This window comes from Ornithorhynchus anatinus, chromosome 18, assembly GCF_004115215.2.
Source record: "Ornithorhynchus anatinus isolate Pmale09 chromosome 18, mOrnAna1.pri.v4, whole genome shotgun sequence".
Classification (NCBI taxonomy): Eukaryota; Metazoa; Chordata; class Mammalia; order Monotremata; family Ornithorhynchidae; genus Ornithorhynchus; species Ornithorhynchus anatinus.
Genome location: NC_041745.1, coordinates 964,778 through 988,731, shown reverse-complemented (window position 1 = coordinate 988,731; position 23,954 = coordinate 964,778). Strand labels below are relative to the sequence as shown.

The 23,954-nt window shown below is 65.0% G+C and overlaps 1 protein-coding gene across 3 annotated transcripts in view; it reads right to left on the bottom strand.

The window, feature by feature from the left end:
* Positions 1-2,175: 2,175 nt before the first annotated feature.
* The window catches only part of BEND5 (BEN domain containing 5), a 113,740-nt gene continuing 91,961 nt past the window's right edge, over positions 2,176-23,954 (bottom strand). The window contains exons 1-6 of one of the 3 annotated variants that reach the window (XM_029046572.1): positions 17,629-17,964; positions 9,963-10,096; positions 9,361-9,751; positions 5,541-5,683; positions 3,017-3,230; positions 2,176-2,353 (exon numbers count right to left, since the gene is read on the bottom strand). In XM_029046572.1, coding sequence (XP_028902405.1) covers positions 2,196-2,353; positions 3,017-3,230; positions 5,541-5,683; positions 9,361-9,751; positions 9,963-10,096; positions 17,629-17,932 — 1,344 coding nt within the window. In that variant the 5' untranslated portion in view covers positions 17,933-17,964 and the 3' untranslated portion in view covers positions 2,176-2,195. Of the gene's footprint in view, positions 2,354-3,016; positions 3,231-5,540; positions 5,684-9,360; positions 9,752-9,962; positions 10,097-10,218; positions 10,464-17,628; positions 17,965-23,954 lie in introns of those variants that run through there. The other 2 variants (XM_029046573.2, XM_029046571.2) reach the window with 2 other exon arrangements.

Below are 23,954 nucleotides of genomic sequence, written 5' to 3'. Positions count from 1 at the left end.
ACACGGACTCTCCCGACGGCTCCGGGCGGTGCCTTCATCCGTTCGTTCATTCAACGGTATTTATCGAGCGCTTACTGTGGGCAGACCACCGTAGTAAGCGCTTGGAATGGACAATTCGGCCACAGACAGAGACCATCCCGGCCCAACGGCGGGCTCACGGTCTAAACGGGGGAGACAGGCGGCAGAGCGAGACAGAACCAAACAAGACAACGCCGTCGAGATAAATCGAATCAAGGGGATGTGCACCTCGTTAACAAAATAAATAGGATAATAAATAATATATACAGATGAGCACGGTGCCGAGGGGAAGGGGGAGCAGAGCCTCGACCCGGTCCCTCAGCCGTCCTATTCCCATCACCGCCGAGAAGCCGCGCAGTCGGTCAGTCGTATTTATCGAACGCTTACCGCCCGCGGAGCACTGCGCTAAGCGCTCGGGAGAATGCACTGTAACACACGTTCCCTGCCTACGGCGAGCTTACCGCCTACGGCGGGAGACGGACCTCATTATAAATAATCACAGATACGGACATGAGCGGTGTGGGACTCGGTTCAGGTAGAGCGAGGCCTGGGAGCCGGACCCGCCTCCGCCCCCGACCCGCCGGGTGGCCTTGGCCAAGTCACCTGACTTCTCCGAGCCTTGTTTCGTCCTCTGTAAAATGGGGACCCAATTCCCGTCCCCTCTCCTCCTCGGACCGCGTCCCATCCGATCATCCTGTCTGCGCCCCGGCGCTTAGCACCCGGCATCAGTCAACCGATGGTATTTACCGAGCGCTTGCTGAGGGCAGAGCACTGTACTAAGCGTCCGGGAGGGTACAGTACGAGTTGAAAGACACGATCCCCGTCCAGGAGGGGCTTACGGTCTAGAAGGGGAGGCAGACCTTAAAAATGCAGGTCGGGGAATGAGTAGAGCGCCAGGATCCGTACATGAGTGCCGCGAGGCTGGGGCGCCAAGCGCGTGGGCGACGCAGAGCGGGCGGCGGATTGCAGAAATGAGGGATTAGTAGTCAGGGAAGGCCTCCTGGGGGGGATGGGGGGGGGTGGGTCTGAGGAGGGTTTTGAAGGAGGTAGACCGCTGGATGTGAAGGGGGAGTCCCAGGCCAGAGGCAGGACACGGGTGAGAGGTCGGCGGCAAGAGAGACGAGATCGAGGTGCCGAGAGCGGGTCGGCGTGACAGGGGCCGAGTGTGCGGCCCGGGTCGGAGAAACGCGACCGGGGAGGTAAGATGGGGGGGGGGGGGGGCGTCGATCGAGTGCCTCAAAGCCAAGGGCCGGGAGTTTCTGTTGGCCCGAAATATATAGTTTATAGTTAAAAGCGTACTATTAACTTCCCCATTCCTAGGAATTCGAGCATCCTACACAGACCCCCATCCCCTGGATCTCACTCGGCACAACAACACGGCGAACGCCTGAACCCCGGGTCCGACGCACGTCTCCGCCAGGACCACCCCCGGCTCCCACTCCAGGGCCGGCGAGACCTCCCGGTCCCACGGAAGGCGCGCCCCGCCCGACAACCGACGCTCGCTGGCTGCCGCCGCCCCTCCAACCCCCCCCCCGGTCCCGCCGGGGCGTCGGCCGGATGTCCGCTGTGATCGCCCCCCGGGTGACCCGGGCTCCCCGTCCTCGCCACGGCGGAGGAACGCGCGCGTCCCCGCCGCCCCCCGCGCGGACAACGGTCACCGTCACTTTGGTATTTGTCGCCGGGCACCGTACTGATCACGGGGGCGGAGACGGGCAAATCGGATCGGACGCGGTCCCCGTCCCACGTGGGGTTCACAATCTTAAGCCCCCGTTTTACAGATGAGGTAACAGGCACAGAGACGTGACTCGTCCGCGGTCACCGACGGACAAGTGGCAGAGCCGGGATCGGAACCCGGGTCCTTCTGACTTCCAGACCCCACTCCTTCTCGGGGTTCAGGGAGGATATCGACCGGGGGGGACTCCCCCTTCGCGAAGCCACACGCCTCCCGAGCCCAGCTCGGGACAGACGGACGGAAAGAGGAAGAGGGCCCCCGGCCCGGGGGCGAGGCCGGCACGTCGTCCGGCCGGCAGCGCGCGCGCGGGCCCCAGTGGGTTTCGGGTCCCCAGGAGAGACGGAGAGAGACGGACGTGCGAGACGCAGAGCCCCACCGGCCGACCCTCCCTGCGGCTCGAGCGGCACTCAAGGAAGACGCCCAGCCTCTATGAAAAATCCAGAGTTTATTGCAAATTGTACTTTGCTTCCCTCCTTTCTTCATTTTTGCAGGATTTATTGATATCCATGATTTTTTCACAGATGTACTTGTTGACTTTGGAGAGTCTCTGTGCAATCTCCGTCTCGTCCACAGTTTCTTGTGCTATTCTGTCGTACAAACATTCTAGGAGGGGAGAGAAGAAGAGGAGGGCTTAAGGACAAAAGGCCAGACGGAGCGGCTTCTACAACGGGCCCCGGCAGCCGGGCTCTCTGGGATGGGCATCTGTTACGTTTTCCCCACCGCGCCGCCCTAGGCGCCTTCTCCTCCCTCCTGGAGACGGGTGAGAGGGTCCCCGGGTGGCGGGTAAGAGATCGCATCGCCCCTTAAGTCACGCAGCGGGCCGGCGGCAGAGCCGGGATCAGAACCCAGGTCCCCCGACTCCCGGGCCCGGGTTCTTTCCGCTAGGCCACGCTCTCCCGGACGCTCAGTACGGTGCCCCGCACGCGGCGGGCGTTCGGGTTATCCTACGGGTCGGCCGGCCCACCGCCAGAGCGCCCGGCCACCGGCGCCCGTGGCGGGTGCGCCGAGCCGTCGCCGAATCGGCGGGGGCGAAGGCCGACCCCGCGGGCCAGTGGGGTGGACTGAACTGAGCGCCCGCGGGGCGATTCCCCCGCCTCCCCTCGCTTCCCTTCCGTAAAATGCGGGCAGGGGAGCGGAGCCGAGTCCTCCCAACTCTGCCCTCCAACCTGCCGCCCCCGAAACCCGAGCGCCGGCTGCTGGGGACCGGGGCGGGGGGGGGGGGGGGGGGGGGGGAGAAAGGGGACCACCCCCAGGCCCGTGACCCACCTCTGACGATGCTCAGCTTGTGAGGGGACAGCGGGGGTTTGGGGACGGCGTCTTTCTTCTTCTTGGTGGCCACCCCGGTGACGCTCCTGTTTTTGAGCACGTCCGTCCCCCAGATCATGACGGCCAGGTTCTTCGTGTACTTGGAGTCGCCCTGGGTCACCTGCAGCTGGTGCCACTTCTCCTCGTCGACCCAGATCCCGCTCCCGAGGTGCACCTGGGACACAGGAGGGGCGGCGAGTCACGGGCACGGCTGCCCGGGGCCCGCCTTCCCGGAGACTCAGATTTCAGAGTCACAATGATGCCAACGTCTAGATTTTAAGCTCACCGTGGGCAGGGAAGGCGTCTGCTTTACCGTGACACCCTACCCTCCCGAGAGCTTAGCGCACAGGAGGCGCTCGATAAATACAACCGATGGACTGATTTCCCCATTCGGGGTTATTTTCAAAGGACGCCACCGGACAGGATGAGAGGAAGTGAGTGGATTCCAAACTGGGCCGCCACCCGGCTGTTGTTCTTGCCTGCTGGCCAGGCCAGAGGGCTGTCACGCAGTCGGCGGGGTGTGGGGGTGTGTGGTGTGTGTGTGTGGGGGGGTCTCTCTCTCTCTCTCTCTCTCCCGTGTCCGATTCCATCTCTTGCCTCGGTGGGTCCAATTCTCTCTCTCAGTCCACCTCCCCGTTTCTGTTTCTCTCTGCATCTCTCACAGTGTGTCACTTTCCGGCTGTCAGCTCTGCCCGTCTCACTAGATCGTCTCTCTTCCGGCCCCTCCACCTTTCTGTTTCTCTACCTCCCTCTTCGTCTCACCCACCTCCCTCTTCTCTCTCCACCTCTCCATACGTCTCTGCCTTAATCTGTTTTTCTTCCTCCACGTCCCCGCTACTAACTCTTCCCCAGCTCTGGCCGTGCCCGACTCACATCTGTCTCCCCGCCCGTCCTGGTGTCCACCGCCCTCTCTCCTTGCTTGTCTTTCCCTGCTTCTCCGCTTGCCTTTCCCGACTCCACCTCTCTCTTTTGTCTCTGTCACCTCTGCCATTTCTGTCCGTCTCTCCCCTTCCCTCCTCCATCTCCGCCTATTTCTGTCTCTCTGTCCGTCTCGAGCCTGTCCTCTCCCGTCTCTCGATGCCTCTCTGATCCACGTTTCCCTCCATCTGTTTCGCACTCTCTCCATCCTTCTGTATTTTTTTATCTCTGCCCGTCTTCCTGTAATTCCATATCTCCCTCTCTCACGGTCTCTCTCGCTTCGTCTCTCTCTAGCCCTATCTCTCTCTCGGTCTGTCACCCGCCTAAACCCCTCTTGCCCTCCCTCTCTCTCCTTCCGCCCAACTCTTTCCTTCGGTCGCTCGGCGTCCGACATCTCTTTTCCCACCTCCCCCTTCCTCCGTCTCCCGCTGCCTAGGTCGCTTTGGCATTTTTGGGCCAATCTCCCAATCTCTCCCTCTCTGTCACCTCTCTCCTCTCCCACAGGGTCTGTCTTCTGGGTCGCTGCAGGCCTCCCTTTTTCCTTCACTCCCTGTCTTGCTTTTGCCATCTCTCCTCTCATTCTTTCCCTGTCGTTCTATCCCCCTGTCTGGCCATCATCACTTTCTATACGTCCTCTCTCTCCCCTCCTCTGTCCATTTATCTTCTGATTCTGCGGTCCTCTCTCCCCATCTTCAACTCCGCCTCTCTTCGTCTCCACCTCTGCCCTCAGTCTGTCTCTGCGTGCCCCGCCCTCGCCCCGCAACCTGACCCACTGGGCCTTTTCGTTCTTACGAGGCTTTGGTCACCGACTAGGAAGAAGACCGTCCCCGTTGCGGGCGCCGCGGCTGGGGGACGTGCCCCTGGGGAAATAAGGCCAAACTCTCCCTTTCGCAGGCCACAGAGGGGCCCGCGGTCACGAGGGGCAGGGTGCCCCCCCCCCCCCCCAGCCCCTACTCAAACCGCCCCCAAACGCTGTCTCGGCTAAAAGGAAGCCCTCCCCAAGACCAACTTCTAACTCGATCGTACCCTCCGAGGTGCTCGGTACAGCGCTCAGGGCTCCTCGGGGGCCGGGAGCGTGTCTACGCACTCTATCTGACTCTCGACACAACCGCCCGGCCCTAAATCCAGACACCCCCCCCCACCCCGGCAGGGGTGTGTGACTCGTAGCCTCGGCAAAACCTGGGGATCAGGTGTTCCCGTCTGTCTGCCGCGTGACCTCGGGAAAGTCGCTTCGCTTCTCTGGGTCCCGGTAAGATGGGGATCGAGACCGTGAGCCCCGTGTGGGACAGAGACCGGGTCCCACCCGATTTGCTCGTATCCACCCCAGCGTTCGGTACAGTGCCCGATACACAGTAAGCGCCCGATGACCATAATTATGACTCTGATACCGCCCCTGAGGTCAATTTAAGCCTGTCACCGTGGCCGCTTCGAAGAACCGCGGGCAGGGGGACTCGGTCCGCGGCCCGGCCCGGCCCCGTTTCCTCGGGGGCTCCGTCCTTCACCGGGACGCCCGGGGTGGGGGGGATGTCGGACGCTTCCGTGCGCACGAGATCCGAGCCCCCGGTACCTTGCCGTTCTCTAGAATATACTTGTCCATGACGGGGACGGGAGCGGGGTAATAGGATGAGGTGTTGGCCTCGTCGCCGAACGTCTTCCGGAGGTCGGGCTCCAGGGATTCCGACTTGACTTTTTCCAGCTCGAGGGCGGGACCTGGGCAGTGGACAGAAGAGAGCCGCTGGGCTGCCGCCCCACCCCGACCTCACGGCAACCGTCCGTCCCCGTCGGCCCGCGGCGGAGGCCCGCGGCTTCCTCCGGCCCCGGATGGGACGGGAGAAGACCCCGGCCCCAGGCGGACCCACCCGCCGACCGAGGCGAGCGTAGACTTCGACGGGGAAGGAGGTGGCTCACGTCTCCCCGTCGGAGCGGCCGGGGTCGCCGGAGCTCAGCTCTGACCGCCTGACTGAGAAAAGGCCGAAAACCCGGGGAATACCGGGAAAGAACGGTACGGAACAACGGTCGCTTGGATTTAGCGACCGCGGCCCGCCCCCCCCCCCCCCGCCCCACCCGACTGGCGGTCGGAGAGGAAAGGGGCGGGGAAGACCGGGAACGGGAGGGATAACAATCGCGGTATTTGTTTAGCGCTTACCGCGTGCCGAGCACCGTGCTAACTGCCGGGGTAGATCATCGGGTCAGACCCGGTCCCTGTCCCACTTGGGGCTCGTAGTCTTAGGAGGAGGGAAAACAGGTACCGAACCCCCGTTCTACAGAGGAGGAAAGCGAGGTCCAGAGAAGCGAGTACAGTGCCCGGCGTGGAGTAAGCGCTTAAATACCATTCGGAAACCAAAGCGAGAGAACCAACAAAGGCGAAATGACCGGGCCGAGGTCACACAGCGCAGCGGGCCCGTGCTCCGTCCCGTAGGCTGTGCCGCTTTGAGAATTTCGAACATCCACCCCCGTGGACGCTGGGCGGGCTCCCCAGGGTCCGAGGACGGTCCCGCTCCCTGGGGACTCGATTCCCGTTCTGCGTAACGGTGACGACGACGCCGACGGCATACGTCGAGCGTCTACTCTATGCCAAGCACCGGACCGATCCCTGGGGTGGCCGCAAGATAATCCAGTTCCCCGTGGGGCTCACCATCTGAGTTGTGGGAGGGAGAACAGATCTTGAAGCCCCATTTTGCAGATGAGGGCACCGGGGCCCAGAGGAAGTCACACCGCAGGGAAGTGGCAGAGCCGGCGATCAGAAGTCAGGGTTTCTGATTCCCGGGCCCCGGTGGAAGGAGCGCGGGCCAGGGAGGCGGAGGGCCCGGATTCTAATCCTGGCTCCACCGCCTGTCTGCTGCGTGACCCTCGGGCAGGTGGCTTGACTCCTCTGGGCCTCGGTCCCCTCATCTGCCGACGGGGGATTCGACACCCGTGCGCCCTCCTACTTAGAAGGGGGGCCCCACGTGGGACTTGGCTATCTCGTATCCACCCCGGCGCTCAGTACGGTGCTGGGCACATCCCGAGCACTTACCAAAGATCACCATTATTATAACGGCACAGGTAAGGGCCGAACAGAAATCCTCCGTTGGGGCATTTCAGTGATCGTCGTGATTACTCCCGAGAAGAGAGCAGGTAGCCCCGTGGACAAGGCATTCTGGACTTGGACGTTGGTAGAGCTGGGGGGCCGGCTAAAGGAGCCCGGCTCCCCCCCCGTCGGCGCCCATCCCGCCACCTCAGCTCCGGCTCACGCCTTCCCGGACGCAAACTCCCCCGGACGCTGCCGAACTATCGGGGGGGCGCGACCGAGCCTCGCTGGTGCCGGGAGCTCCAAGCACGTCTAACGCCGCCCCGGGGCGGCCAGCGCAAACCCGGGAGGTCTCAGGGACCCCGGGAGGGGCGTCCCCACCCCCACCCCACCCGGCCGGCATCCATGGCTTCCGAGCGGCTGCCATCGCACGCGGAGCCTGCGCCGGTCCCTAAACGGGGCAGAAATCCAATCGGCTGCCGTTTCCCGGAGACCCCTACGAGGCCAACCGGGCGTAGATCACGGGGCAGATGGGCTGGGCGGGGAGTCGGGGGGGCCGGAAAGCTAGAGCTAGGGGTCCGCGCTGATCCCCGGGGATCCCACGCACCCCTCGCCCAGGGGGCATCGGTGCCCGGGGCCCGTTCCGTCGGGCGCGGGCCCTCCGGCCGCGGCCCGCCGATTCAGCGTTTCGCGGCCACCGGGCCCGGCTCCGCCCGGGGTGGGAGGTCAGGGGAGGCGGCCCTCTGGATTGAAAGCTTCTTACGGGCAGCGAGTGCGTCCGCGTACTCTCTCGAGTGTACGGCGCTCTGCGCGTCATAACTGCTCAATCAACACCGCTGATCGACGCACCGGTTTTCCCTCAGCCCAGAGCCGCAGCCCCGTCCCGCCATCGGAGGCCCAGCCCAGTGCGAGGACTTGGCCTCGCACGACCCCCCCGGTGCAGGGAAAAGTCACCGGCACGTGACCGGGGGGGGGGGGGCCGGGGGAGAGAGGGGGCTTCCCCGTGGCCAGAGGACGGAGCAGACTAAAATCGGCCCTAAGGTGTCGTGAGGTCGCTGCGGCCCCCGGGCCTCGGAGAGAAACCGGGGAAGGGAGAGGAGTCGGGAAGGCCCTCGCCCCCCCGTCTCTCGGCGGCCCCGGGGGCGTCTCCTCACCGGTCACGAGCTTCCTCTCCCCTCTTCCTTCCCGGGCCCTCGTCCCGGCCCCCTCAGCCACGAAACGGCGCCGAGCCCTCTCGGGAACGCCACGCTGCGGGCTCCCTTCCCGGGGTGCCGAGACCGGCCCCCGCACGGGATACGCCCCCATCCGCGCGCTCACTACCGACGAGCCGGGGCGGCTGCCAAAAGAAACAACGGAGTCCACCGCTGGAGCCCGAGGGCCGGGGGCCCCGGGCACGATCCCCAGCCCCCCGCGTTCCCCGCTGACCTCTGACCGCCCCGCCCGGCAGCCGCCGCGGCACTCGCGCGGGGCCGGGGTCTTCCCACTCCGACACTCCCTGCCAGGGGACGGTCCGTCTCCCCCGCTGGCCTGGCGGGCTCCTCGGGGCCGGGGGTCGGGCGTACCACGCGCCAAGCCCCGGCACCGGGTCAGACGGAAGGCTTTCGCGTCGGATCGGGTCCCCGACAAGGGTACGAGGCTCGCGGCCCAGGAGGGGGGAAGAAAAGGCGTCGCGTCCCCACTTCACGGGCGACCGGGGAGCTCCCGGGACCTGCCCAGAGCCACCAGGCAGGCTAGACCAGGCCCCTCTGGACTGGAAGCTCCCGGCGGGCAGGGGACGTGCCTACCAACTCTTTCTTTTAACGATATCTGTTGAGCATTTACTACGTGCCGGGCGCCGTTCTAAGCACCGGGAGCTCGGCGGGCTGGACGCGGTCCCCGTTCCACCGGGGGTTTCACAGTCTTACTCCCCATTTCAAATAATGATAACGTCGGTATCTGTTAAGCGCTTACTAGGCGCCGAGCACCGTCCTAGGCGCCGGGGGAGATACGGGGTCAGCAGGACGGCCCACGGGAGGCTCAGGGTCTGAATCCCCGTTCTACAGACGAGGGAACCGAGGCGCAGAGAAGCGAAGTGACTCGCCCAGAGGGAACCGGGGTCCCAGGGTCACACGGCGGACGGGCGGCGGAGCGGGATTATAACCCGGGTCCTTCGCACGCCCAGGCCCACCGTCTGCCTGCCAGGTCACGCCGCTTCCGACACATCGGACTCTCCCGAGCGGTCGGCACGGCCCTCCGCCCGCGGCAGGCGCTCAGCAGATGGCGTCCGTCGCCCGCGGCGCGACGCCGCGCACGCCGGAGTAGGGGCGGCACCCCGCACGCCACCGACGGGGGGGACCGACCGGCCGACGGGACGCCGGGAAGCGGGCCCGGCCCTTACCGCTGCCCAGGCGCAGGAGGAGCACGTCCTGCAGGCGGCGGTTGAGGTCCCTCAGCTCCTTCATCTCGGCCACGAGCGCCCCGTACTCCTTCAGCTTCTTGGCCTGCTGCACCAGCTGCCGCCGCGTCCGCTCCAGCTCCTGCTGGATGTGCCGCATCTCCTCCTGCTGCTGCTGGTAGCTCCTCACCAGCTCCTCGTACAGGCCCCGCGGCACCGCCGGGCCCCCGGCGCCCCCCTCCTCGGGCCCGGCCGGGTCCCCGCCCGCCGCCTCCATCGAGGCGTCCTCCGGGCCCGACCCGCCGAGGCTCAGCCCGTTCTGCTTCTCCAGGCGGGCCACCACCGCCTCGATGCTCTTCTGGGGCCCGTCGCCCTGCTTCCGCCCGTCCCGCCTCTGTGGGAACGCAAGCACGGGCCCCCGTCAGCGGACTCTCCCGGACCCGGTGAGAGCCCCCGGTCCGTTTCCGTCTCTGCCCCCCGCGCCGGAGGGGGAGCTCCCCGCGGGCCGGGAAGGGGTCGCTCCGCCGCCCCGGGCCTCCCACGTGTCCCCTCCGGGGCCCCGCGCGGGGAAGGGGCCGCGGGGGCCCGAGGCGAGACTCCGATACCTTGCCGTGCCTAAGTTCCGTATCGTCTTCCCCGTAATCTTTCGCCTCCCCTTCATCGTCCGTGTGATCGAAGGCGAGTTTGGGGATTTTAATTTTCTTCTGCATCACGCTGTTCTCGAGGTCGGTTTTGTCTTCTACAAGGGACGGAGAGAACAGGGGCGCGTCACGGGGTCCCCCGCCGGGCCCGCCGCCGCCCCCCGCCCCGCCCCCCCCGCCCCCCGCCGGCTCAGGCAAAGACCGGTTAAAAAATAACCACCTGCTCTCTCTCCCCCGGAGGGCGCGTGGCACGTCCGGGCGGGGCCCTGACACTCGACGCGGCGGTCTGCCCGCTCTCGGGGCTCCGCCGCCGGGAGACGCTCGGGGCCGGCTCCTTTTTAACCGGGCTCTCGCTTCGTCCTAAAAACCACGGCCGCCAACCGCCGCCTGTCCCTCCGCCGGGGCCGAGACCACAGAACGGCGGGCGGTCTCCTCCTCCTCCTCGCCGGGAGAACCTGGTCCGGGGCATCAAGTGAACTGACCCGGTGTGGGAGAGAGTAAGTCCCAGGGGGTACCGAGCGAGGGACCCGAGACCGGGGGCGGGGGGGGGTGGGGGTGGGGGTCAGAGGGCGGCGGGCATCCCCAGAGCCGCGGGAAGGCTGAAGGGGAACAGACGGGTACTCGACGTCGGCCGACGCGTCCGCTTGGCGATCTCCCCGAGGCCCCGATCCGAGGAACTCGGGCGAACTCGGACGGGCGGGGCGGCGGGTTCCGCTGCCTCCCTCGCCCGGCGTGGCGACCCGAAACGGTTCGGTGACACGGAAGACTCCGGATTCTCCCCCTGGGCTTCGAGAAGGAATCGGGGCGTTCCCCGGGAGAGCCCGGAAGAGGTGTGGGAGGGAGGGAGGAGGAAGGGAGGCGGGGAGGCGGGGGCCCGGCGGTCAACGGCCGAGCCGCTCGGACGGATACCTCTCCGCCCCGTCCGCGCTCTCCTCCTCCTCCGTCCCCTTCCCGACTTCCGACGGCGGGCCCCGGCCCCTCCCACGCTCCTACTACGGCGCCCCGCGCACGGAAAACGCTCGGTATCCACGACCGGCTGACCAGGTGCACGCGGCCACTCGCCCGGATGCGGCGAGAGGCCCGAGCCGTCCCGGGGAGGGGGCTCCCGGCCCGCCCGCACCCCATCGCCTCCGGGCGCCCGTCGGGCCTCGGCCGGGGGGGCTTCCGAGGACCCGACGGGCCCCGTTTCCCACGGCCCCGAAGATCGGGAACACGGGCAGGAGGACAGGCCGGGGAGAGCGACTTGAAGGCGCCGGGAAAATCCCGCCGAACGTCTCCCAGGGGAGGAATCGACGACCACGGGCCGTTCCGGCCCACCTCTCCGGGCCCGGGAGAGGGGTGGAGAGAGAGGGAGGAGGCGCCGACGAGGAAAAGGATCGGGCGTGTTCTCGGGCGGTCCGGGAACCGACGGGCTTCCCCACGAGCGCCGCGCGGGACCCCTCGGCCGCCGCCGGGGCGGGTTTGGAGGGACGCGGGGGGATCGCGACGGGACCGGGGGCCGGGAATCCGGTTTGGAAGAGGAGACCCGGACGTCGGGCGGCGGCACCCGAACCCGGCTCACGTTCCCGTCGGGGCCCCCACCGCTCCCCCTCACGCCCCGGAGGCTGCCGTCCGAGGAGGCTCCGGCGCCCTCCGTCCCGCCGGGCGACCGAGGCCGCCCCGCCGAGCCTCCCCGGCCTCCGTTTCCCCTTCCGTGAGGTGGGTGGAAAAGGCCCCGCCTCCTCCGACGCCTCGACCCGTCGCGCAAGCGGGAGGGGCCGAGCGACGGCAAAGGGCTCTGGGATGACGGGCGGTGCCCGTCGGCCGAAGGAACGGGCTGGGATCGGCCAGCCGAGAGATCGTAGTCCCGTCCAGAACGAGGATCTTATCGCATAAGCAGACAGGAGAGCGAGCGGCAGTGGCACCCTTCAACCGCCCCACCCCCCCCCCGGGGCGCCGGGACGCCGGGAGGGACCGGGCCCCCGTGGTCCTCCTGGGCGGCCCACAACACCGCCAAACGCCTGAAGCTCTCCCCCGGTCTCCCTCGGGAGAGCCCGGCCCGTGAGCCGGCCGGGCGGGCCGGGACCGGAGCCTCGGGCGGTTTGAGGCCGGGGCTTGGACGTTACCCGTAGAAGGACCCGGGAGGACGGCGGCGTCCGGGCCGGGCCTCCCTTCCGGACCGCCCCCGGCGGGTGCCGGGACGGCGGCCGGCAGCCGCCGAGGGCAAACCGGAGGGCGCCGGGGAGGCTCCCTGACGGTCCCGGACGTCTTCAATACCCCCAGGGCCAATTCGCTCCAAGTACCGGACGACGGCCAACCCGCCGCCCGTCACCCACCTACTCGGCGAGCCCAGAAACCCCTCCGGGCGCCTCCGGGTCGTGACTGGGGAGGAGGGCTGGGGAGACGGCACGAGGAGCCTTTTGGCACCCAAAACCACCCGCCGCCCCCCCCCGGACGCGCTGACTGACTCCGGCCCCTCCTCGACCATCCCCGCGCGAGGGTTAGGGCCCGGCCCCGCTTGCGCGGCCCCGCCGCGGGTGTCCGGTCTCCCCCGGCCGCCCCCCCGGCCCGTGCCCGGCAACCCCGGGGGATCGGAAGGAGCCCATCTCCCCAAAGGCCGGCGGAAGGCCCCTCCCGACGGGCCAGACGAAGGAGGAAGGATGTCTTTTACAGGGTGAGGAAGCCCGACGCGGCACGCGGCAAATGCAGTTGGGCGGTTAGTCGGGCGAGAGGTCGGGGCCGGTTCTGGGCCTCCGGCTCCCGAGAAGACGGGGCCGGGCGGGTGGCGGGAGCTTTCCGGGCCCCGCCCGGAGAACCCCGGGGCGGGGGGGGGGGCCGGGGCGCCCCGACGTCAGACGGCGGGGAGGAACCGGGGCCCGGCCACCGGGGTCACCGCCGGGCAGGGAGGCGGAGCCGAGGCGGAGTCCGCCGACCCTCATTCCGGCCCCGCTCGGCCTCACGCCCCATTATCCCTTCTGAGCGATTCTAAACAGGGTGAGGTGGCTTGTGACGAAAGACGGCTGGACCCCGCGGAACCGGGGAACACGGACTCGTTTTTCCACAGGGTTGTTTCTTTTCGGGGAGACCGAGAACGAGGAGGTGACAGCCAGCTGTCTCCGAGGAAAGTTAAAGGGGCGGAACGGAGACGGAAAGTGTTTTGGGGGGGGGGGGGTCTCGGATAAAGATAAGGGGACGCCTCCCCTTTCCCAAACCGGCCTTGAGGTTTCGGGGAAACGCCCCCGTCTGACTCCACCCCAAGGGGCCGCGCCCCGTCCCTCGCCCGTGGTCGCCGGGCGCGGGGGGCGCGTCGCGGCTCCGCTCCGAATCCGCGGGGGGCATCTCCCAACCCGGCGCGAGGGCGCTTCGAAGAGCGACGCCGGCCCGCGGCGCGGCGGGGGCCCCGGAGACCGCCTCGAGACCGGAGGCGCTGGGGCCGGGAAGGGATCGACCGCTCCCGACGGGTTCGGCGACCGCAGGCCCCAGCCCCGCCTCCCCGCGTCGCCCAGTTCATCTCCTCGGGGCCCGGGAAAGAGGCGCATCCCGCCAGGCGAGACGGGCGGACGGCGACGTCTTCGCCGGCCGCCCGCCGCCGCCTACCCCCGGCTCCCCGCCCCGGCGAAACGCTGAAAAACGCCTCCGTGCCCGACCCCCTCTCCGCCTCCCCCAACTCCTCCGGACCGGGCCCGCCGGTTTCCAAGCGATAGACCCCGGGGGCTCATCGGAGCCGAATCCATCTCCCCCTCTCATCTCGGGATCGGCGGGGCGGGGGGGACCGGAGCTGGCCGAATCCACCCCCGGGCGATAGAGATCTCGTTCGTCGGCCCAGGTCGGGGCGATGGGGACGCGGAGCCGTTCGGGGTTTTTCCCGGAACGCCCGGGAGAGGGCCCGAGCGCGTCTTCCCCGTGCCCCGGCGCCCGGTCCGGCGCCCGGCGGCTCCCCTGACGAATACCGTTTAACTCTTCTTCCTCCTCTTCCCCCGGGGGGGACACCGGACCCCTCCGTCGTGGGCCCCCGGTGCCGGGAGGAGGAGGACCGGGGCGACCCCCAAACCTCTCCTCGGCTCAAGCGCCCACCGGCGGCGCGGTGAAACCGGGACCCCGCATCCCGTCTCCGGTCGCCGCGAGGAAAACCGCGCCCGGCTGCCCGTCCCGAGCGCTCAGTCCGGCGCCCTGCGCGTAGGAAGCGCTCGACGACGAGTGAACGGAACTCTCCGGACCCTTCCCCCGGGGGCCGAGGGGCGGCGCGGGTCTCGCGCCCGTCACGGCGGCGGCTCGACGGTCCCTACCGAGCGCTTACTCTGTGCAGAGCGCTCATTCGCTCGATAATATCTATCGAGCGCTCGCGCTGTGTTCGTTAAGCGCCCGCTTCCGATCCTTCACTCGACGGTCCCTACCGAGCGCTGACTCCGTGCGGGGCATTCGTTCATTCCACAGTATTTATCGAGCGCTTACTCTGCGCAGAGCATTCATCCGACAGCATCTATTGAGCGCTCACGCTGCATCCGTTAAGCGCCCGCTTGCGACCGTTCCAACTACCGGGCGCCGACTCTGTGCAGAGCACTCGATAGTATCTACTGAGCGCTTACACCGTACCAAGCGCTTGGAATGGACAATTCGGCCACAGACAGAGACCATCCCTGCCCGGCCCGCCGGGGACCAAGCACCGATCTAAGCGCTGGGCGCTCTGCAACGCCGCCGGACCTGGCTGAGCGCTCACTGTGTGCCGAGCGCTCTTCAACGCCGCCGGACTTGGCTGAGCGCTCACTACGTGCCGAGCCCCGATCCGAGCGCCGTGTCCCGATCTAAGCCCCGAGCGCCGTTGAATGACGATGGGCCCCGTCGACTGCTTCCTAGGCGCCGAGCGCCGATCGAAGCGCTCGGCGCTGTTAAAGGACGACGGCATTTGCTAAACGCTTCCTAGGTGCCGAGCGCCGACCTAAGCGCGGAGCGCCGTTAAATGCCGAGGGGATGTAAGCGCTCGCGACGTGCCGAGCACCGATCTAAACGCCGAGCGCCGTTAAATCACGATGGGATTCGTTAAGCGCTCACTACGTCCCCAGCACTGATCGAAGCGCCGAGCGCCGTTACGTCACGACGGGATTTAAGCGCTCGCTGTGTGCCGAGCACCGATCCGAGCGCCGTTAAATCACGACGGGATTTAAGCGCTCGCTCCGTGCCGAGCACCGATCCGAGCGCCGTTACGTCACGATGGGATTTAAGCGCTCGCTCCGTGCCGAGCACCGATCCGAGCACCGTTACATCACGACGGGATTTAAGCGATCACTACGTGCCGAACACCGATCCGAGCGCCGTTACGTCACGACGGGATTTAAGCGCTCGCTCCGTGCCGAGCACCGATCCGAGCGCCGTCACGTCACGACGGGATTTAAGCGCTCGCTCCGTGCCGAGCACCGAGCCGAGCGCCGTCACGTCGCGACGGCCCCCGTCGAGCGCTTCCAACGCGCCCGGCGCCGCGCCGGTCCCCGCCGCGCGCCCGCCACGTGCCCGGCGCCGAGCCGAGCGCCGCGGGACGGTCCTCGTTCGGCCTTCACCGGGTGACGGGCGCTCACCGTGGCGCTGGCACGGGTTCGAATCCCCCTTGGCGGCTGCGGGCAAGTCACTTCCCTTCTCTGGGCCTCAGTCACCTCGTCTGTAAAAGGGGGATTAAGGCCGGGAGCCTCGCGCGGGACCACCCGGTGACCCCGGGTCTCCCCCCGGCGCTTAGAACGAATACCAACGTCACCGTGACGCCGGTCCTCGCCGAGCGCCGCCGACGTGCCCGGCCCCGCCGCGCCGGTCCCCGCTCGGCCCTTTCCGGTGCCAGGCGCTCACTCCGCGACAAGCGCTCGGGCCCGTCCCCGGGCGGGGCGGACCCCTCTCTGCCGCCCAACTGTCCCTTCCAGGCGCTCCGCCCGGTGCTCGGCACGCAGTCGGCGCCGGCCGGGCCCCGATGCAGGAGCGCTGTGCCCTCGCCGTGGGGTCCCTTAGGGGTGCCAAGCACCGCGCTAAACGGAGCGCTGTGCCCTCGTCGCGGGAGCCCTGAGGGGCGCCCGGCGCCGCGCCAGACGCTGTGCCAGCGCCGTGGGATCCCGTAGGGGTGCCAAGCACCGCGCTAGGGGGAGCGCTGTGCCATCGCCGTGAGGTCCCTCAGGGGTGCCAAGCACCGTGCCAGGCGCTGTGCCATCGCCGTGGGATCCCTCAGAGGTGCCCGGAACCGTGCTAGGCGCTGTGCCATCGCCGTGGGATCCCTCAGGGGCGCCCGGCACCGTGCCAGGCGCTGTGCCATCGCCGTGGGATCCCTCAGGGGCGCCCGGCACCGTGCCAGGTGCTGTGCCATCGCCGTGGGATCCCTCAGGGGTGCCAAGCACCGTGCTAAGCTCTGTGCCATCGCCGTGGGATCCCTTAGGGGCGCCCGGCACCGCGCCAGGCGCTGTGCCATCGCCGTGGGATCCCTCAGGGGCGCCCAGCACCACGCCAGGCCCTGTGCCATCGCCGGGGGATCCCTTAGGGGTGCCGAGCACCGTGCTAAGAACTGTGCCATCGCCGTGGGATCCCTTAGGGGTGCCAAGCATTGTGCTAAGCTCTGTGCCCATCGCCGTGGGATCCCTTAGGGGCGCCCAGCACCGCGCCAGGCGCCGTGCCATCACCGTGGATCCCTCAGGGGCGTCCAAGCACCATCACCAGGCCCCTGTGCCATCGCCGGGGGATCCCTTAGGGGTGCCGAGCACCGTGCTAAGAACTGTGCCATCGCCGTGGGATCCCTTAGGGGTGCCAAGCATTGTGCTAAGCTCTGTGCCATCGCCGTGGGATCCCTTAGGGGCGCCCAGCACCGCGCCAGGCGCCGTGCCATCACCGTGGGATCCCTCAGGGGCGCCCAGCACCACGCCAGGCCCTGTGCCATCGCCGGGGGATCCCTTAGGGGTGCCGAGCACCGTGCTAAGAACTGTGCCATCGCCATGGGATCCCTTAGGGGTGCCCAGCACCGCGCCAGGCGCTGTGCCATCACCGTGGGATCCCTTAGGGGTGCCGAGCACCGTGCCAGGAACTGTGCCATCGCCGGGGGATCCCTTAGGGGTGCCCGGCACCGTGCCAGGCGCTGTGCCATCGCCGTGGGATCCCTTAAGGGTGCCCAGCACCGCGCTAAGCGCTGTGCCATCGCCGTGGGATCCCGCAGGGGTGCCCAGCACTGCGCTAGGCGGAATGCTGTGCCCTCGTCGTGGGAGTCCTTAGGGGTGCCAAACACTGTGCTAAGTGGAGCGCTGTGCCATCGCCGTGAGGTCCCTTAGGGGTGCCAAGCACCGTGCCAGGCGCTGTGCCACCGCCGGGGGATCCCTCAGGGGCGCCCAGCACCACGCCAGGCCCTGTGCCATCGCCGGGGGATCCCTCAGGGGTGCCGAGCACCGTGCTAAGCTCTGTGCCATCGTCGTGGGATCCCTTAGGGGTGCCCAACACTGTGCCAGGCGCTGTGCCACCGCCGTGGGAGCCCTCAGGGGCGCCCAGCACCGCGCTAAGCGCTGGGGGCGGAGAGAGGTTTTTAACTGGTCTGGCCTTTGCGCAGCCCCTCCCCCCGCAGCCCGGCGGGTGGGGGGGTCGGTCCTCCCAACTGGACGCCCCCCGCCCCTCCCCCCCACCCCCCCACCCCCCCTCCGACCTGCCAGCGCCAGGATCTGGGCCTTGCGCAGGAGCAGGGCTCCCCAGCCGGGGGGGGCCCCGGCCCCCCACTCCTCCTCCTCCTCCTCCTGCTCCTGCTCCTCCTGCTGCTGCTGCTGCTGCTGCTCGGGGCGCGGGTGCGAATCCTGCCGCCGCCCGGGGCGGGGCCCGTCGGGGAGGCGGTAGACGGCGTACACCTTCTGGTTGTCGAAGTCGAGGCGGGAGCGGGGGCGGAAGCCCGGCACGCACGACACGGGCAGGGCGTAGCACACGTTGTCGTCCAGGAAGCGCACGAAGGCGTACATGGCGGGGCGCCTCCCCTCCCCCTCCCCCTCCCCCTCCCCCCCGCGCTCATTGTTCCCGGCCGCTCCCGCTCGGCGCATCGGCTGCTCCGGCCTGGCCCGGCCCGGCCCGGGGGCGGGGCCGGCGCGCAGGCGCGACCAATCGAAGGCCGGCGCCGCCCGCCGCTCCCCGCGCCGCCCGCCCGCCCGCGCTCCGCCCCGCCTCGGCCGGCGGCTGCTCCGGTCTGGAGCGGGACTCGGCCGCGCCCCGGGCGCCCGCCAGGCGCGACCCATCGACCGCCGAGCCCAGCGGGGCACCTGCCCGGCCCCGCCGGCCCGTCTTCCTTCGTTCGTTCGTTCGTTCCTTCGTTCGCTCGTTCGTTCGTTCATTCATTCATTCATTCATTCATTCCTTCCTTCCTTCCTTCCTTCCTTCGTCCGTTCGTTCATTCACTCGTTCCCTCATCCATCCATCCATCCATCCATCCATCCATCCATCCATCCATTCATTCATTCATTCATTCATTCATTCCTTCCTTCCTTCCTTCCTTCGTCCGTTCGTTCATTCACTCGTTCCCTCATCCATCCATCCATCCATCCATCCATCCATCCATCCATCCATCCATTCATTCATTCATTCATTCATTCATCCATTCCTTCCTTCCTTCCTTCCTTCGTCCGTTCGTTCATTCACTCGTTCCCTCATCCATCCATCCATCCATCCATCCATCCATCCATTCATTCATTCATTCTTTCATTCTTTCATTCCTTCCTTCCTTCATTCATTCATTCGTCCGTCCGTTCGTTCATTCACTCGTTCCCTCCTTCCTTCCTTCCTTCCTTCCTTCCTTCCTTCCTTCCTTCCTTCCTTCCTTCCTTCCTTCCTTCCTTCCTTCCTTCCTCCGTCCATTCACTCGTTCGCTCATTCATTCATTCATTCATTCTTTCATTCCTTCCTTCCTTCCTTCCTTCATTCATTCATTCGTCCGTCCGTTCGTTCATTCACTCGCTCCTTCCTTCCTTCCTTCCTTCCTTCCTTCCTTCCTTCCTTCCTTCCTTCCTTCCTTCCTTCCTTCCTTCCTTCCTTCCTTCCTTCCTTCCTTCCTTCCTTCCTTCCTCCCTCCGTCCATTCACTCGTTCGCTTATTCATTCATTCATTCTTTCATTCCTTCCTTCCTTCATTCATTCGTCCGTCCGTTCGTTCATTCACTCGTTCCCTCATTCATTCATTCATTCGTTCACTCCTTCATTTACTCATTCAGTCATGCATTCGTTCAGTCCTTCGTTCACTCGTTCCTTTGCTCCTTCATTCCTTCGTTCACTCATTCCTTCACTCATTCGTTCATTCGCTCGTTCCTTCGCTCCTTCATCCAGTCGTTCACTCATTCCTTCGTTCACTCGCTCAGTCGTTCATTCACTCATTCATTCCTTCACTCATTCATTCGTTCACTCATTCGTTCATTCACTCATTCACTCATTCCTTCGCTCATTCAGTCATTCGTTCACTCACTCATTCATTCATTCGTTCACTCAGCCATTCACTCATTCATTCATTTATTCACTCACTCATTCATTCATTCGTTCATTTATTCATTCGCTCGTTCACTCCTTCATTCATTCGTTCACTCATTCATTCATTCACTCATTCCTTCATGCATTTATTCATTCACTCATTCATTCATTCACTTGGTCATTCGTTCATTCACTCACTCGTTCGTTTGTTCGTTCGTTCATTCACTCACTCATTCATTCATTTACTCATTCGTTTGTTCATTTATTCATTCACTCACTCATTCATTCATTCACTCACTCGTTCATTCATTTCACTTGTTCATTCATTCACTCGTTCGTTCATTCATTCACTCGTTGATTCGTTCATATATTCATTTGTTTGTTCATTCACTCGTTCATTCATCCACTCATTCACTCAATAGTATTTATTGAGCGCTTACTACTTGCAGAGCACTGTACCGAGCGCTTGGAAAGGACGAATCGGTAATAGATAGGGACAGTCCCTCCCCAATGACGGGCTTACGGTCTAATCGGGGGAGACGGACGGACAAGAACAATAGCGATAAATAGAATAGAATTAAAAATTGAATCGATGCCTCCGTGTATTCATTCATTAGTTCGTTCGTTCATTCATTCACTCACTCATTCATTCACTCATTCATTCGTTCATTCCCTTGTTCATTCATTCACTCATTCATTCGTTCGTTCATTCAGTCATTCATTTATTCGTTCATTCATTCACACACTCATTCGTTCATCCGTTCATTCACTCACTCATTCATTCGTTCATTCACTCATTCATTCGTTCATTCACTCATTCATTCATTCATTCGTTCATTCACTCATTCATTCGTTCACTCATTCATTCGTCCACTCGTTCATTCATTCGTTCATTCAGTCATTCATTCACTCATTCATTCATCCGCTCATTCATTCATTCACTATTCATTCGTTCGTTCATTCACTCATTCATTCACTTGCTCATTCATTCATCGTTCATTCATTCCTTCCTTCCTTCATTCATGTATTCGTTCATTTGTTCATTCATTCATTTGTTCATTCATTCGTTCGTTGCTCATTCACTTGTTCATTCATTCGTTCATTCATTCAATAGTATTGATTGAGCACTGGACTAAGCGCTTGGAATGGACAATCGGGCCACCGAGAGAGACCCTCCCTGCCCGGTGACCGACGGGCTCACGGTCTAAGAGGGGGAGACAGGCAGCAGAGCAAAAGAGAACAAAACCGAAAAGAAGACAACATCATCGAGATCGATAGGATCAAGGGGATGGACCCCCCCCCCCCCCCCCATGAACAAAATTAATAGAGTAATAAATAAGTTATGCAAATGAGCACAGTGCTGAGGGGAGGGGAAGGGGGAAGAGCGGAGAAGGGAAAGGGAGGGATCGGTCTGGGAAGGCCTCCTGGAGGAGGTGAGCTCTTTTGCAACCGCACAGCGGCCCCGACCCAACGGCTCCGCCCGCCCGCCGCCGCCTCCGGGCCGTCCCCCGGGCCGTCCCCTCGCCCTTCCCCTAGTCCGTCCTCCGGGCCGCGCACCAGGACGCCTCCCGTCCCATCCCCCGAGCCGACCCCGAAGCCGTCCTCCCGGCTGTCCCGGCTCCACTAATAATAATAATAAAACGGTTGGTATTTGTTAAGCGCTTACTATGGGGCCCAGCACTGTTCTAAGCGCCGGGGCAGATACGGGGTCATCGGGGGGGGGGGGGGTCCCATCCCCAAGACGCGTGAGGCCCAGGGGCCGCCTGGCAGAGCTGGCCGAGTCAGCTTCGGAGCCAACTGGCCCTTTTTTCTTTTTAAGGGTATTTGTCCAGCGCTCACTATGCGCCAGGCACTGTATGAAGCGCTGGGGTAGACAGAGGCTAATCAGGTCGGACACGGTCCACGACGCACAAGGGGCTCCCGGTCGTAATCCCCGTTTGGCAGAGGAGGGAACCGAGGCCCGGAGGAGCAGAGTGACCCGTCCGAGGTCACACGGCAGACCGGCGGCGGAGCGGGGATCAGAACCCGGGCCTCCGGGACTCCCGGGCCCGCGCTCTCTCCACCGGGCCACGCCGCTTCGCGGGAACCCCAGTGACTTGAGCGTTAAAAAAGAAAGAGATTTCCCGTTTTTTCACGAGAAATTACGGAAATTGTTTCTGACAGCAAATTGCCCCTAATTAATTTACGGGCCCTGCTGGGAGAATGCACCGTATTGTTGATTTCTACATTCTCCGGGCTTAATTAGAAAAACTAAATTTTCACAAACTCTTCACTCCGGGGCTTCCCAAACCGGAGCACGGGAGAGACCTGGGTGGAAGGGGGCAGGGGACGGGGCGGGGCGACCGGTCTCCGGAGGGGGCGCGGTCTTCATCCCCATTTTACAGACGAGGTCACTGAGGCCCAGAGAAGCAAAGTGCCCAAAGTCACGCAGCCGACAAGTGGCGGAGCCGGGATTCGAACCCGCGCTCCGCCCGGCCCGGGGGCCTGATACAACGACAAGGAGGAGGCGCATCCCCTGCCCACGGCGAGCTTCCGGTCTAGACGCTGGGAGACGGGCATCGACCGAAATAAACGCCGTGACGCGGGCGTTCCCCAGCCCGAGTGCGCTCTAGAGGTCGATAATAATGAGGTTGGCGTTTGTTAAGCGCTTACCCTGTGCAGAGCACCGTTCTAAGCGCTGGGGGAGATCCGGGGTCGTCGGGTCGTCCCACGTGAGGCTCACGGTCCGAAGCCCCATTCGCCAGATGAGGGAACGGAGGCCCAGAGGTGTGAAGTGACTCGCCCACGGTCACCCAGCCGACAAGCGGCAGAGCCGGGAGTCGAACCCGTGACCTCGGACTCCGAAGCCCGGGCCCTTTCCACCGAGCCACGCCGCCTCTCTCCCGGTCCGACACCCTGTCCCCGCGGGGAGACCGGGAGGCAGGAGGGGCCGAGTGCCCCTACTCGGCGGTGGGTGCAAACGGGCCGGGCCCCGTCCGCGAAGAGCCCGGGCTCGGGAGTCAGAGGTGGTGGGTTCGAATCGCGGCTCCGCCACTTGTCAGCTGGGTGACTGTGAGCGAGTCACTTCTCTGGGCCTCAGTGACCTCCTCCGTGAAATGGGGGTGAAGACCGGGAGCCTCACGAGGGACAACCTGATGACCCTGGATCTCCCCCAGCGCTTAGAACGTAGTTATTATTATTACAGTCCTTTCCACCGGTGGCCCCGGGGGCGTTGCCTCGCTCGCGGGGAGGCAGGGGAGTCTAACGGGCAGAGCGTGGGGTTTTCGTTTTTGCTTCTTCCTCGTTAATATCGAAAGACAAACGGCTCGTCCCCCAGACGGCCCGGGAGCGGGTCTGAGCCAGCGGGCGGGGAATGCGTCTACCGAGACTGTTGTCCCGAAGTCTTCCGAGCCCTTAGTACAGAGCCCTGCGCCCGCTAAGTGCTCGATAAATAATAACGTCGGCATCTGTTAAGCGCTTACTATGCGCCGAGCGCCGTTCTGAGCGCTGGGGGAGATCCCGGCTCATCGGGTCGTCCCCCGTGGGGCTCCCGGTCTTCATCCCCATTTTCCAGGTGAGGGAGCGGAGGCCCAGGGAAGCCAAGTGACTCGCCCACAGTCACCCGGCCGAGCCGGGATTCGAACCCACGACCCCTGACTCCCAAGCCCGGGCTCTCGCCGCCGAGCCACGCGGCTGACCGAGTCCCGGGTCCTCGCTCGCCGGGGGCAGGGAATGCGTCTACCGACTCTGTCGTACCGGGCTCGTCCCCGGAGCTCGGTACGGCGCTCCGCGCGCGGTCAGTGCCGAATAAATACCGTCGATTGACTGGGACCTGGGTTCTCGCTCACTGGGGGCAGGGAGTGTCTCTACCTGTTGCCGAATGGCACGTTCCAAGCGCTCTGCACATAGCGAGCGCTCAATAAATACCACCGAGTGAACGAATGAACGTCGCTTGACCCCCCCCCCGCCCCCACGCAACGGGGTCTGCTACGGCTCCTCGGGCTGCGTGGAGAATTTCCCGCTTCGTCTGGCCGCTGGACGCCCCCCCCCCCAGCCGGCTCAGCCCGTCCCTCCCCGGCGCTTCGGAAGACGAGCCGTCTGTCTTCCGACATTAACGAGGAAAAGCGAAAAACCAAACCCTCTCTCCCCACCCTGCCCCGGTTCTGCCCCGGGGAGAGGCAACGCGAACGGAGAGTTTCCCGGGCGCGGGTGACGGAGGTTGGGCCCCGGCCAATCCCGCGCAGATTCTCCATTCTAAATCGATCCCGAATTCTAGTCCCGCAGCTTCATTTTTCCAGTCCGGTCTGGGGGCTGACTCCGGAAAGTAACTTAATCAACGGCGGGTTCGCCGAGCAATTAGGAGGAGGCAGACGTGGGAGCTCGGAGAGCGAGGGAGGAGGTGGCTGCCATCTTCCCTCGCATCCGAGGTTCCCCTCCCGCCGGGGGATCCTCCGTCTCGGCCGGTCGCCGATATTTATCGAGCGCTTCCTGTCACCGTACCGAGCGCTGGGGAGGGTGCGCGTAGACGATATGACAAGACGCGTTCCCTGCCCAC